The sequence below is a fragment of the Lissotriton helveticus genome, chromosome 3_2, assembly GCF_964261635.1.
Source record: "Lissotriton helveticus chromosome 3_2, aLisHel1.1, whole genome shotgun sequence".
Lineage (NCBI taxonomy): Eukaryota > Metazoa > Chordata > Amphibia > Caudata > Salamandridae > Lissotriton > Lissotriton helveticus.
In genome coordinates this window covers 27529599-27544298 of record NC_136062.1, presented here as the reverse complement: position 1 = coordinate 27544298, position 14700 = coordinate 27529599, and the positions used below count along the sequence as shown (strand labels likewise).

The window sequence follows — 14700 nt, the reverse complement described above, 5'->3', positions numbered from 1 at the left end:
GAAGAGACCCCAAGGGTACAACAGGCACGGAGTGCAGGGGGAGGGCAGACAGGACAGGGACAGTGAGCAAAGGCAGCGAGCACGTGAGGGACAGTGCACAATGAACCCTGAGGCTATAAAGGGTAGAGGTAGAGAGCCGTGGGGCATAGAGGAGAGGTGGAAGAGACCCAAGGGTAGAACAGGCACGGAGGACAGGGGGTGGGCCGACAGGACAGGGACAGTGATTAGAGGTAGGGAGCATGTGCAGGGACAGTGCACAGTTAACCCTGAGGTTATAAAGGGTGGAGGAAGAGAGGAGAGGTGGAAGAGACCCCAAGGGTAGAACAGGCACAGAGGACAGGGGGAGGGCAGACAGGGCAGGCACAGTGAGCAGAGAGAGAAGATGCGAGAGAGTCCGAGGGCAGAATAAACAAGGAGAACAGGGAGGAGCGGGCAGTGAGCATAGGGCAGAGTCTGAAGGAGTCAGATGGCGTAAGGGTGAATGTGACAGTAGGAAAGTAGCAGGGGGCTTTCAAAGGATAAAGGGCAGGTAGCACAAGGCCAGTGAGTACAAGAGTACAGTGTGAAGTCAGGATAGGGCAGAGAGCACAAGAGTACAGTGAGAAGTCAGGATAGGGCAGAGAGCACAAGAGTACAGTCAGAAGTCAGGATTGGTCCGAGAGTACGAGAGTACTGTGTGAAGTCAGGATAGGGCAGAGAGCACAGAAAAGTGAGAGGTAGAAGTGAACGTGGGTGGAGAGGGAGAGCACAAATTACAGAAGACTGGGTAGACCAGGCGGAAGCAGGATCGGAGCACAGGATGGATAGAGACGAGTGGGGACAGAGGTGACAACAGTAGGGGGCACAATAATTGGGGCAGAGAGCACCTCACTGCTCACCCGCTCCTGCACCGGAGTACCTACAACCCCTCACTGCTTACCAGCTCCTGCCCTGGGGTATGTACCGCGCCTCACTGCTCACCAGCTCCTGTTCCGGGGTATCTAGAGCGCCTCACTGCTCACCAGCTCCTGCCTCCTGGGCTTCGCGGTGTTTGAGGGCTGAAGAGGAAACCTAAGGCGGGCAGAGCCGGAAAGGGAGGAGATTAGGTATACCTGTGCCTGAGTTCTCCTTTTAGTGGTAGGAGCCCTCCAAGAAATACGGCAGATTGAGATGAAAATCTACAGTGTGGATTTTGGCAAGTAGCACTTAGTTATTTGAGACACGTAGTTCTACAATAGTATTATTCTGAAACTCGCAAATTGCCTTGTAAATCGAGCCTATTGTTTATAGTGTCAACAGTCGTAGTCTCTATAGCCCAAACGTACATTTTCATCATTGGAACAATTAAAGGACAGTCGCACAAAGCGAATTTGCGCCTTCATCAAAGCAGTTCTGAATTGCCTTTGGGTCGCGTACCTACTCTAAATACTAACTCTCTTTGAAGTGCAGAGTGACTATGCACTTCAAAGAGTGTTAGTGTTTATAGAGTGAGAACGCAGACTGGTGCAGAAAATGCTTCTCACTCTGAAACTACAGGCCCTGCCACGTGGGATGCACCTCTGAGAAGCATACACACTGATTGCCAGCACTGGGTCTAGCTTCAAAAACATAACAATAGAAATGTTTCTGACGCTAGGCCGTGCTGGCACACACCGTGTATATTGCTCAGAGGTGCGTGGCACTGGCAGGGTCGAGCTTCAGAAACATTTCTATCTACATGTTGTTATATGACATCTCTTTATTAATGTAATAACTGCACGTTCACAATTGCTTTATTAACCTCTTGCTTCTCAAATTTGCTTGAAAATGCACCAGTTACCCATTTTTTGAAAAGAAAATCTCGGGGTAGAAGCCCCCCCGAACCCTCCTTAAGATGTTCAGCCTCTCTCGCTGTGCTCGCTCACCACAGTGTACTCAGACAGAAAGTTTACACCCCACTACTTTCAAATGTCACCAGTCACCACTGCCTGCGATCCATTTTGTGTTACGTCTGACCCGTTTCGTGTTACGCGTTATTGTGGTCTTTCCACCCACGCATATTCCTCCCTCTTATCGAAGTTGAAATGTTGGCATGTATGCATCTGGGAGATTAAGAGACCAAAGCTATCCCTCTCCTGGTGGGCTGTTCTGGGCAGGTAACCCTTTTAGATGTTGTATTTGTGGGGTAGTATGTCCCAAGAAGTTGTCAATCTCTGAACTTGGGGCTATTAGCTGTGTCTGGGGTGGCCCAGTTTCGTGTGGGCTATGGCTGGCCCACACGCGTCTCACTCTGCAGGAAAGCTCTAGCGCTTAAAAGCAACGCCGGCACATTGGCCCCGCTTCCTCCTCCTTGCTGTCTGGGAGACACAGTCCCCCCCCAGGCTGTTGCTTGTAGGTTCGTTTGCAGGCAAGGGCGTTTAGCAAAACATATTATTTTGTTTACAATTCCTTTTATTGAGAAACTACAGGTTATTAAGCATTACCTGTAATGTGTGCCGAAACAGATAATAGTATTTGGGAGCATTCTATTTTTTAAGCTTTTAAACTGTATTGGCAATGAAACTTTGGGTTTAGTATTAATATGAAGCAAATCATAACCTTTCTTTGTCTCCTCTTTTCTAGTTGGCATACTTGGGATTTCTGATGCTTTACACATTTGTGGTTCTCGTGAAAATGGAGAACGTGCCTTCTGTTCACGAATGGATTGTAATTTCTTACATTTTTACTTCAGCGGTTGAAAAATTTCGTGAGGTATGTTATTAAGCAATTTGCTTCTAAATATTTGTATTTAACACTACTAACTAAATGCAAGGTTTACATTAAGAGAAAATGTAGACTGATAATTTCCACATGATCCCTTTTGTATTGAGGAGATGTGGCCTACAGGATAGATCTGCCGACTTTGGAACTGGAAAACAAGGTTTCTGTTGGCTCAACATCGTGGGTAGATCACTTAATTTCCCCGTACCAAAAACATTCACCAAAAAAGTGACCTGACTATGTGTAATGTAATATGGTGCTCTAATACCGCTGGAAAGAGTTATGCAGGTAGAAACAAAGCTGGAAAAAAATATTGTAATTTACTTTAAAAAGTACTAATACAATTCTCGTTTTATTAGGCCTCACTTTCTCTCCCAAGTAGAGAATGGTGTCTCCTATTAGGTAGGAGAGAAAGTATAATTTTTTTTTAATCATCTCAAATTCAATGGCAATGATTCCCCTGTTATGATGCTTCCTGCCCGTTAATATTAGGTGCTATGTTGTGCTCAAAAACACATTAGATTCCAATCTAAATTTACATGTAGGCGGCAGAGTATCTGAAGGTAATGAGCCACGCTTTGAGATTTTTTTTGCCTTTTAAAAATGAAGAATGTTAATGATTGCTCTTAGGTCCAGAGAACAACTGTTACATAAATTAAGGTTTTAGACTCCATGCCCGTTTCGTTGCGATGAAAGTAGAGCACTTTGGCACGGCTGAACGTAGCAACCGGCTAGCTAGCATATGCTTGATTTGTCTGGTGAGGAAACAAAGATTCAGTGCCATAAAAGGGGCTGTGTATAAGAAACATTGGAAAAGCCAATAGGTCCCGCCTATGCTGTAGGCAATGTGTTTTAGCCATGTGGTGCACTGGTGTCGCTGCTGTTCAGCATGGCTAAACATTATTGGGATGGGGTGGAATGGGGTAGATCGGAGTGTGGTACATTGGAGTGGGGTAGAGAAGGGTAGATTGGAGTGGGAGAGTAGGGTAGATTGGAGTGGGCCACATCGAATTGGAGTGGAGTAGATTGGGGTGGAGTAGATTAGGGTAGAGTAGTCTGGGGTAGATTTTGTGTAGAGTGGGGTAGATTTGAATTGGGTGGGGTAGACTGAGGTAACTTGCAGTGTAGTAGGGTAGATTAAAGTGAGGTAGATTGGATTGGAATGGAGTGAGGTAGATTGGGCTTGAGTGGTGTTGATTGGATTAGAGTAAGGTAGTTTGTGACGCTGTAAAGTGGGCTGGTGTATGTTGAAATCAGGTGGAGTGGGTTGGGGTATGTTGGAGTGAGGTGGATTGGGATACATTGGAGCGTAGTGGGGTATTTGGAGTAGATTTGTAGTAGGGTAGAATGGAGTGTAGTAGGGTAGAATGGAGTGTAGTAGGGTAGAATGGAGTGTAGTAGGGTAGAATGGAGTGTAGTAGGGTAGAGTGGAGTAGGGTAGAGTGGAGTGGAGTAGAGTAGAATGGAGTGGAGTGGAGTAGGGTAGAATGGAGTGGAGTGGAGTAGGGTAGAGTGGAGTGGAGTAGGGTAGAATGGAGTGGGATAGATTGAAGTTGAGTGGGATAGATTGAAGTTGAGTGGGATGGATTGAAGTTGAGTGGGATGGATTGAAGTTGAGTGGGATGGATTGAAGTTGAGTGGGATGGAGTGAAGTTGGGTGGGATGGAGTGAAGTTGAGTGGGATGGAGTGAAGTTGAGTGGGATGGAGTGAAGTTGAGTGGGATGGAGTGAAGTTGAGTGGGATGGAGTGAAGTTGAGTGGGATGGAGTGAAGTTGAGTGGGATGGAGTGAAGTTGAGTGGGATGGAGTGAAGTTGAGTGGGATGGAGTGAAGTTGAGTGGGATGGAGTGAAGTTGAGTGGGGTAGAGTGAAGTTGAGTGGGGTAGAGTGAAGTTGAGTGGGGTAGAGTGAAGTTGAGTGGGGTAGAGTGAAGTTGAGTGGGGTAGAGTGAAGTTGAGTGGGGTAGAGTGAAGTTGAGTGGGGTAGAGTGAAGTTGAGTGGGGTAGAGTGAAGTTGAGTGGGGTAGAGTGAAGTTGAGTGGGGTAGAGTGAAGTTGAGTGGGGTAGAGTGAAGTTGAGTGGGGTAGAGTGAAGTTGAGTGGGGTAGAGTGAAGTTGAGTGGGGTAGAGTGAAGTTGAGTGGGGTAGATTGAAGTTGAGTGGGGTAGATTATGGTGGGATGGAGTGGGGTAGATTGGGGAGGGTGGGTTAGATTTTAGTGTAGTGGGTTAGATTGGGGTGGAGTGGTGGCGATTCGGGTGGAGTGGGGTAGATTGAGGTAAAATTGGTTAGATTGTAGTGGAATTGGTTAGATTGTAGTGGAATCGGTTAGATTGTATTGAAATGGGGTAGAGTAGAGGGGAGTGGGGTAGAATGTAGTTGATTGAAGGTGGGCGGGTAAAGTGGGATAGATTGGGGTTGTTTGTAGTGGAGTTGATTGGCATGGGGTAGATTAGGGTGGGCTTGAGGTGGTGGAGAGTTGGTTGGGTTGGAGTTGTGTGGGGTGAGGTAGAGTTGGCTGGGGTCGACTGTGGTGAATTGGCGCAGATTTGGGTAGTTTACAGTGAAGTGAGGTACATTCGAGTGTAGTACGGTAGAGTGGAGATTTGAGTGGGTTATATCGTGTTGGAATTGATTAGATAGGAGTAGGGTCAATTGGAGTGTTTTTGGGTAGATTGTGGTGAAGGGGGGTAGGTTGGAGTGTAGTGGGGTAGATTAGGGTAATAATAATAATTCCTGTTTGTAAAGCACAAATATACCAGCCCTTAAGGGTTTCATGGTCCTATGGGCCGTCTGGGAGATTAAGCAAACTATTGCCCTGAGTTGCATGATGCTGGGCTGAGTTGCCGCCGGCAATCGAACTGTGAGCCCCACTCTCCGGAGTCAGAGACCCTGGCTGCTGCACCACACTTCTTCCCTTCCCGGGATAGAGAAGGGTAGAGTGGGGTCAATTGGAGTGGAGTAGTTTGAATTGGAGTGGAGTAGTTTGAATTGGAGTGGAGTAGTTTGAATTGGAGTGGAGTAGTTTGAATTGGAGTGGAGTAGTTTGAATTGGAGTGGAGTAGTTTGAATTGGAGTGGAGTAGTTAGAATTGGAGTAGAGTAGATTGAAGTGGAGTGGGGTAGATTGGGGTGGAGTGGGTTGGACTGGACTGGAGTGGGGTAAAGTTAGGTGGGGTTGATTCGATTGGGGTGGAGTGGGGTAGCCTGGAGTGGGGTAGCCTGGAGTGGGGTAGCCTGGAGTGGGGTAGCCTGGAGTGGGGTAGCCTGGAGTGGGGTAGCCTGGAGTGGGGTAGCCTGGAGTGGGGTAGCCTGGAGTGGGGTAGCCTGGAGTGGGGTAGCCTGGAGTGCGGTAGCCTGGAGTGTGGTTGGGTAGATTTGATTAGAGTTGTGTTGATTGAAGTGGAGTAGATTGGGGGGGGGGTAGATTGTACTGGAGTGTAGCTATGGCCATTGGGCTACATCTCTTGCACCTAAGTGCATATAAATATAGGGCCCGTGAGTTTTTCAGCAGAATACATCTGAGGGCTTAGGCACAGGTTTCAAGGAGAAATGGATTAACTGGAGCAGTACTCAAAAATGGAGGCACTTTAAGGCCACATACTTTGTGCTTGAAAAGGCACAATTGTGTCCAGAAGGTTTGTTGTTTAGTGGCAGCCTGTTCTGAAGCATGTGACTGGACAGCCTGTCTGAATAGACTATGGGAGTCCTGTTTCAGACTAATGTATGCTTTAAACCGACACATACTTTGTGTGCGCAGAGAAGAGGTGCAGCCTACAAGCACATGCAGTCACACGGAGTGCTTTACTATTCCGTGCCATTTGTTTGGTGCGGTAAAAGGAAGTGCAGAATTCCAAAATAAATTAAGGCAACAACAACCACTCCTGCAGGATGGAAGTTAAAAGCACCCCAATGGTGTAACATGGAAGTGAAAATGATGGATAGGGGGGAAAAAAAGTATCCTGAATCATAGTGCAAGCAGCGGAAGGACACTAATCAAATGAAATCAATTGGTACTTGGTCCATGCTTCAGAGAAATAAAAGGAAGTGATGTGAGGCATATGGTAGCCAATTAAGAGGCAGCTCAAAGGAATGGCAAGCTAGCAAATGGTAAGTGATTGGCGGGCTCCAGGACCTTTGCTTGGTACAGTAATTCTAGCAGCAAGGGTGAATGTGCGCTGTTGGGTGAGACCTACAAATATTTGAAGACAGTACTCATTAGTCTGAAATTCCTTAGAAATCTTTAGTTGACAAGCAGAGCAACAAACTAATATTGGATGCTCATTTTATACCCCCAATTCGGTTGGACTCGACCTTCTTTCACCTGTCTAACCCATGTAAACTTACTCTCAATCAAAAGTGAGTGAATTCTGTCGATCTGGGAGGACTCGAGTGTTGTCAAAGTTCTCCCGAAACCCTTATCCAAACTTTGCCATTAGTGGCATATATTAATCACGACTGTGGTATTGTCGTTGGGTGGCTTAATCAGTGGGCTTCACACCTAGGTACTCGCTTCCCTAGGTGATTACTGACTCCGCTTGAGGGAAAGAACTGGTGAAGTCTATCTGAAAGTGTCTAAAATTGCTTCCTGTATCTTCAAGGACTACTATAATATCTGTGGAAGATGCAGGGGTAAGTTTAAAAGAAAGGTGATGTTCTAGTATGTGTTAATTAACCGTAACATCATACAGGAGTGGTCAACATGTTTTGGCCTTTGATGCCCTGTTGGGTCTGTCCCTTCGTCAGGACCTTATAACAATTACGCGGGTCCCATTGTTGTTTGTAAACCATAGGTCTGAAAGAGACACATTAGTGATAGATTCCTTACCCTAGAATATCCCCAGGCTTCAGACTGGATCCTGAAAGTTTTTAGTCAGCAGTGCCCCTGAGCGTTGGTAGATGGCGTTGTGCGGCTCCGCGTCCGTCGCTGGCGTCGTAAGTGCCGAGATGACGTCAGAGAGACTACTTAGACTCCATCCATGCCCGCTGACTTCAGTTCTTTCTTTTTCCGCGTCAGAAAGCACAGATCTGGTTAAAGCACGTACCCTAATCACTTTTTGACTAACTGTTTTGAGACTTTTGTCTCTACATCTTTTTGAGTCTTGACTTATGGTGCCACGTATGGATGCCTGGGTTTAAATCCTGCAGGGCCTGCCGCTGTACGATTTCGGTGGCCGACCCCCATGGCGTCTGTCTCTACTGTCTGGAGCATGACCATGACTCCAGGTCCTGTTCCCACTGTCCATGGTGCCGAAGGCTTTGCGGGAGCGATCCTGAAAGCTGCTGGGGGCTCGGCAGTCGTCTCCGTGCCGTTCGAGGTCTAGGGGTCGCTCGAGGGACCAACTGCCTAGCCATCATCATCACTCCTCAGGGTCCAAGTCTTCACCCTCGCAATCGGGTAAGAGGCGTCACAAGAAAGCTCCAGATTCCCGGGGCCTACCCACCCTACCCAGGTCTGTCGGCGACTCCGGCTCAGGTGCAAGAGTTCCTTGCCCCCATGGGCTGACTTTTCAGGCTTAGGGCTCCAACCGGCATGCCTTCGGGCCCCCGTGGCCCCTATTGAGGGCCCTTGCTTGCCTCTGGCGCCGCAGGATCCTCCGCTGGCGACTCTGGCCCCGGCGCCCCCTGCGGCTCCGTTCCAGGCACCACAATGAGTTCAGTTCGTCCCACCTCCACCCTTCCCCAAGTTTACGGGCAATTTTGCTGCGGCTTGGGACCCTAATTGGGACATGGAGCCGGATCAGCGCCGACCAGCACCGAGAACAGCGCAGTTGGAGCAGTTCTTGTCCCCTGTGCCTTTCCCGCCGCTGCAGTCTGTGCCTCGTGCCGTGGAGGAGGCTGATGACTGGGAGGGTTCGGAGGACCCTCTTGCACAGCAGCGCGAGTCCGAACATGAGTGGGCGGAGGACTCGGAGGATGCAGGTGGCCTTGACCTCTCCTCTGTGCCTGGGTTTGTGTCTCCTCCTGCTGTCCTAGAGGAAGGCGCTACATACACTGTGGTGCTACGTAGATCATCTGAGGCTCTTGACCTTGACTCTCAAAACCAACCTCCTTACTGAAGTGCTTCAGCCGGTGGAAAGTTCTATGGAACCTCTGCATCCGTTCAATGAAGCCTTGATGGATGATTTGATGGGCACCTGGTCTAGATGAGCCGCAGGGAGTCCTGTAGATAAAAACTTGGCCAGGCATCAGCGCCTGGCACCGGGTGACCCTGCCTTTTTAACGAATCATCCGACCCCGGAGTGAGTGGTCATTCAGGTCGCCTCTTCCCAAAGTGCATTCCCTACCGCCCTGCTGGATAAGGAATCGACAAAGTTGAAGCAGTTTGGTTAAAAGTTGTTTTCCTCTGCCAGCCTAGGGCTGCTGTCGGTCAACACTGCATGCCTCTTGGGCCGCTACTCTCACGCTGTGTGGGACACGGTGGCGCAAACTCTGCACCAGCGCCCGGAGGAGGTCCGGGCTGTACTTTCCCAAGCTGTTGCAGAGGGGAAGGATGCCGCGAACTTTGCCATTCGGTGTGGGCTGTACACCGCAGACTCTTTGGGGAGGGCCATCTCCACGATGGTGGCCTTGCGTTGCCATGCCTGCTGCGGTCCACTGGGTTTTTGGGGAATGTCCAGAGTTCCCTCATGGACATGGCTTTTTGATGGTACTCGCCTGTTTGGCAATAAGGTAGACCGTGCGCTGGAGCGTTTCAACGACTCTCGGGCTACGGCTAAGTCCTTGGGTCTCTCCACCACACGCCCGGCCACGTCTACCTTTCGTTCCTTTCATGGCCACGGAAGGGACACCCCTACACATTCGTTCAGCCAGAAGCCTGCGCAGAACCAATCTCGGCACGGGCGTGGTGGCCGCCGTGGCGGCACAGGGGGCCAGCGTGCGGGTCAGTCCACCACCGCTCCCGTAGCATCTGCCTCAAAGCCTTCCTAGTCCGAGCTTTGGGGTGCACCCTTGGCCTGTGGGTGGCAGGATTCAGCATCACCTCCCCCACTGGCGTCCTGCCACTTCTGACAGGTGGGTGCTGCAAATCGTCCGAAGGGGTTACTCCCTCTCCTTCGAGTCTGCCCCCCCAGCCATGCCGCCTCAGTTCCACTGCATGTCGGGGGATAACTTTGCGCTTCTCCAACAGGAAGTCACGGCGCTCTTGGCCAAGGGGGCCATCAAGCGTGTTCCAGGGCCAGTAGTAGGACGTCGTGGTTATTTCTACTACTTTCTGGTTCCCAAGAAGGACAAAGGGGGCCTGCGCCCCATCTTGGACCTCAGGATTGTCAATCGCTTCCTCCGGAAGGAGAAGTTCAAGATGTGGACTCTGGCTCAGGTCTTGGCTGCCCTCGACCCTGGAGTCTGGATGGTAGCGTTGGACTTGCAGGACACATATTTTCACATCCCCGTCCTGCCGGCCCATCGGTGTTACCTGCAGTTCACTGTAGGCCAGGAGCATTTTCAGTTTGCCGTGCTCCCCTTCGGCCTTACCAGCGCCCCTCGGGTGCTCACGAAAGTGATGGCGTTGGGCGCAGCTCATCTGCGCAGGTCAGGCGGGCTCACCCCAGGCAGTAGTCACCCACCTTCAGACTACGGCCTACCATTTGCTGTGGTTCTCCATCAACGTGCCGAAGTCGCACCGGAGTCCCTCTAAGAAGCTCACCTTCAAAGGGAGGCGAAGGCAAGAAGCCCAACCTGAAAAGGCCATTGCATGACTGGGAGGACGGGCGGGTGTTAAGGAATCTGCGGCTAGACTATGTCTCTACCAGATACATCGTTACCGAAGGTAAGTAACTTGTTCATCTGATAGTCGTCTAGCCACAGATTCCTTAACTTAGGATACCAAAGCCATACCCCTAGAGGAGGCAGGACTGCGACTGAACCTCAATAAGGTCCGGAGAGAGCCTAGCCGTCAATAACATGACCAAAAGAGTATCGCCAACCAAAGTGCGAAACACAGTGGGGACAAAAATGACAGCACAGCCAACCACCAGACCCCTATGCTCTGAAGAGAGCGGGAATCAAGGGGAGGCTAGGGCACCACAGCCCATCCAGAATAACACGAAAACCCCAATATGTAGAGGGGATGAGGAAAGGAAAACACCGAGCCAGAACGCTGGTGCCTGAGCGAAAAAATGCCGAACTTCGAAAGAAGACGAGCAAATGGGCATGAAGGATCCGCAGGATCCAAGGTGTCGACAAAAAGTCAGAGCTATCCCCAGATAAACAACTCGAACAGCGTAAAACACTGTTGAACCTGCTCCTGTAAAGATACGAAGGCAGTAGGATACTGACCCCTGCCCAGCAAGGGCAGAAATGGAACAAAAACACACCCAGTAAACAGACTGGTGTGAAAAGGGAGTTTGGCACCTTGCAAGAAGTAGAACTGAACCTATGGGCCCAAAAGACTGGTAAGTGGTATGGTGGAGAGAACGCACACCACCCCCATATGTACCACAGAGGAAGAGCACTCCTGAGACCCTCGCCAGCCAAACATGTGTGAGAGCATTGAAAGGATGACCATACATAACCAGAAGGACGCTCATACGCGGCCAGAGGGTGCCTGTAGTACCATAACAGAAGAGCACCAAAAAGCAAGACAGCAGGAACAGCTGATATGTGCACAATAGGAAGAAGGCAACAGTCCCAAACGTCAGAGAAGAGCTGGTGATGTAAGGGGACAGGACCAAGGCAGGAAAGCCTGCAGAAGCCAAGATCAGGAAGATCATGGTGCAGAAACAGCCTCAAGAGGATGCTGAAACCCGGACAAACCCAGGGATTAGGGTACACTCAAAATTACCCGCATTTATACAGAAAGTGGAACTAGTCCACGCTATAAGCAGCATCTGCCTCCGGTTACGGAAGAGGGAGTAGTCCCCTCGCAGGGCAATTAGAAGAAAAGACAAGCCTAACAAGGGAGTACTCAGGACCATCTCACAGGTCCTAGAAGCCAGGAAAAGCAGAGTTCAAGGAGAGCCGGCTCCACGAGTCCGCCACATTAAGAATGCCAGCAGAACGTAGAAATCCCTGCTTGGAAGCAGCTGGTACGTGGAGAAAACTGCTGCGGAATAAGCCAAAAGGCCATAACAATCGTATAATAGAGAGGCCCAGGGCAACTTCTTACCGGCGAGAACAACCGAGAAGTGGCTGGCGTCAAAGAACGGAGCATGTGACAAAAAGCATAATGCCAGGCCATGCGAGGTAGATACTGCACAGCATAGACCTAGACCAGGAGTGGAAGCACCACAGACCAGGAGTGGATGCAACATGCGGGACGCAGTAAAGGTGTATATGAATCCCAGAGGGATAACCATAATGAAAAATCCACAGGAGCGAACAAGGGCAAATGCAGACTTTTGCCACCATCCAATACCCCACATAGGGCAAGGGTCAACCCCTGGTAAGAATGGGGGGTCGTCTTGGCAAAACAGACAGTCAGAGGACTGAAAAAAACAATCAGCCATAGGGCTATATAGACCATACAGAGACACCAACCTATCTCTGATAAAACACGAGTCGTAAAGGAAGACCTGCAACCAAGAAGAAAGTCAGTCAGTGACACGGCAGAATTACGGTAGCCCTGACAGAAGCCTGGAAATCGCTGAGTCCGCATGGGACCCAAAAAGGTCTATTCCGTTAAGCTGCATGTCTTGGAGGCTCTCCCGAATATTATCAGGGAATCAACTGTCGCGCATCCAGGCATGGCTGCTCAAGGCCACTGACAGTGCAAGAGCACGGCCCACAGATTCTGTGGTATCCAGGGAGGAGCGTATTAAAAAATGTGCAATCTCCTTGCCGCGAAGGTCAAGACGGAGAAGCTCCGGACGCAATTCCTCCGGAAGGGAAGGAAGAAGGTTAGCCATGGAGTCCCAGAGTGCGGAGGACGCACGTGCAAACACGCATGCAGTGTTTAAAGCACGAATGGCCGCGCTAGAAGAAGCAAAAAGCTGTCTTCCACATGCATCCAGCCACCCGGATTCCCGGGTGGGAGGAAACAAGGGCAAAGTGGAGGAGTCCTGTAGCCCAAAAGCCGCCTGTATTATCAGGCCTTGAGCAGTAGGGTGGAGCGACAGGCAAAGTGGATCTCCCGGGGCACTCCGGTGCCTACCAGCAATAGCCCGATCAACCAGGACTCCGGAAGAGGGCTGTGCCCATGCGCCACGCAGGACTTCTAATAAAGCACCCCCAAGGGATAGCAAGGGCTCCATGGTAATGGGCTCGAGATGAAGCAGATCCATTAAGGGATCAGGAATGAGGGGTACCACAGGAGGCTGAAAGCTGAGGATAGCAGCCGCCCGGTTGATAGTCTGCGCATAGGCGGCCCCTAGCTCGGTAGTCACCCTAGGAAGGGGACAAGAGGCCATCTGTAGGAGACGGTTGAAGACTAATCCTCCCAGTCACCATAAAGAGAGGGGCTGGGGAACAGATATACCGTAAGCCGAGGGACCTTTTGACAGCAACCTGGGTAGGACCTCCACAGCCATCAAGTCACAAATGCGATTGTGGGGCACATTGCCGCTCTTGCTCACGGGCAGAGTGGCGCTCAACAAGATGGTGATTCTCCCCAGGCTACTGTATTACTTCGCTAACCTGCCTTTATATATACCCGCGGCATTTTTTGCCACATTCTCTAAGTTAATCAAGGACTTCATCTGGCGAGCAGCGGACACAGGCTGTCGCTAGCGAAACTCTACCTTCCCACAGATCAAGGGGGGCTGGCGGCACCTTGCTTAGAACACTACTACTTGGCTGCACAGCTACAGTGGATAGCCCGCTGGTTGGCGGACCAGGGTCGGGAGGATACAGCATCTACACTGCCTCCATGCTCCCTGGAGAGACTGCTTGCAATCTTCCACCCAGCCACCAGGGCCGTTACGCCAACGCCACTCCTTCTGGCGGTGGCATACAAATGCTACCGTAGAAGCCTATTTCTCACCAGGGCGCTGGTCCCATATGCACCGGCGTTGCCGCTGGAGGGTTCCCCTAGCGGGACTCAAACACTTACCTCCCTTACATTGACACACTGGCGAGACGCTGGCATACAAACATTGGGAGATTTGTGATGGCGCACTTGCCCCATATGACTCCCTAGTTGAGGAAGAGGGATTACCACCAGTGCAGTTCCTAGTGCACTGCTCACTGATTGCAACCCTGACCGCTAAATGGGGAGACATGTCCACAGAACCCAGCCAGCACCTTACCATACAATACCTCCACATTTTGGGGCGAGGCAGACATCTGATCCGCTGGTTTGTGGCGTCCTTGCAAACCATGCGGCGATCAACTTAGACCCTCTCCGATGAATATGGGAAATTGACCTAGGGAGACCGCTGGAAGACAGGGAATGGGAACGGGTATTGAAGAGCCCAGTGCACATACCCAGGAACATGAGGTTTCGGCAGATAGTTAATAGTAAGGAAGGGGGACCCCTCTGGAAAATTACTTTCAGGTCAGGGAGTAGAGGGGAGAAAAAATCAGAAACAACAAAGAGAAAGCTCCCTCTTGACCTATAATTGCTTATACCATAGGAGTTACCTCTCAAACACAGGGCATACACCAACGATATCTACGCAAAATGTAAATTTTTTCTCATTTTATTTCATTTTTACAGTTTAAAAAAGTATTTTTTTCTCCTTTTTTTATATATCATATTTTTCAGATTCATCAATTTATAAAAAAAATATATACATTCTGAAAAAAGCTACAAAGAAAACATTTTACAACGCAATAAAGTTGGGAATATATGTCCTTAATTCTTCACATTCATGTAGAACATAACATCATTTAAATGTGCACAACCAGGTAAAGAGCCACACATACACCACATGCATACTCCTAAACATCCATCACATCACAAAAATGGCAAAAGGAAGGGGTTTCCTATAGCGTTGAAACTGTAGTCCAATTAATGACCAGAGTCATTTAGATTTCAAAAGAAGAAGGGTCGACGCGTTTCGGTGGCAAAACCGCATTAGGGACCACCTTCATCAGGACCAAAACAGA

The 14700-nt window shown here is 49.8% G+C and overlaps 1 protein-coding gene and 1 long non-coding RNA gene across 2 annotated transcripts in view; one reads left to right on the top strand and one right to left on the bottom strand.

Moving 5' to 3' along the window:
• The window catches only part of LOC144826435 (transient receptor potential cation channel subfamily M member 7-like), a 2236140-nt gene that overhangs the window by 1063839 nt on the left and 1157601 nt on the right, over positions 1-14700 (top strand). Inside the window, exon 20 of the mRNA XM_078684762.1 lies at positions 2581-2709. Coding sequence (XP_078540888.1) covers positions 2581-2709 — 129 coding nt within the window. The remainder of the gene's footprint in view (positions 1-2580; positions 2710-14700) is intronic.
• LOC144826437 (uncharacterized) overlaps positions 1-14700 on the bottom strand; it is an 871719-nt gene that overhangs the window by 549606 nt on the left and 307413 nt on the right. The gene's annotated exons all lie outside the window — the stretch shown is intronic.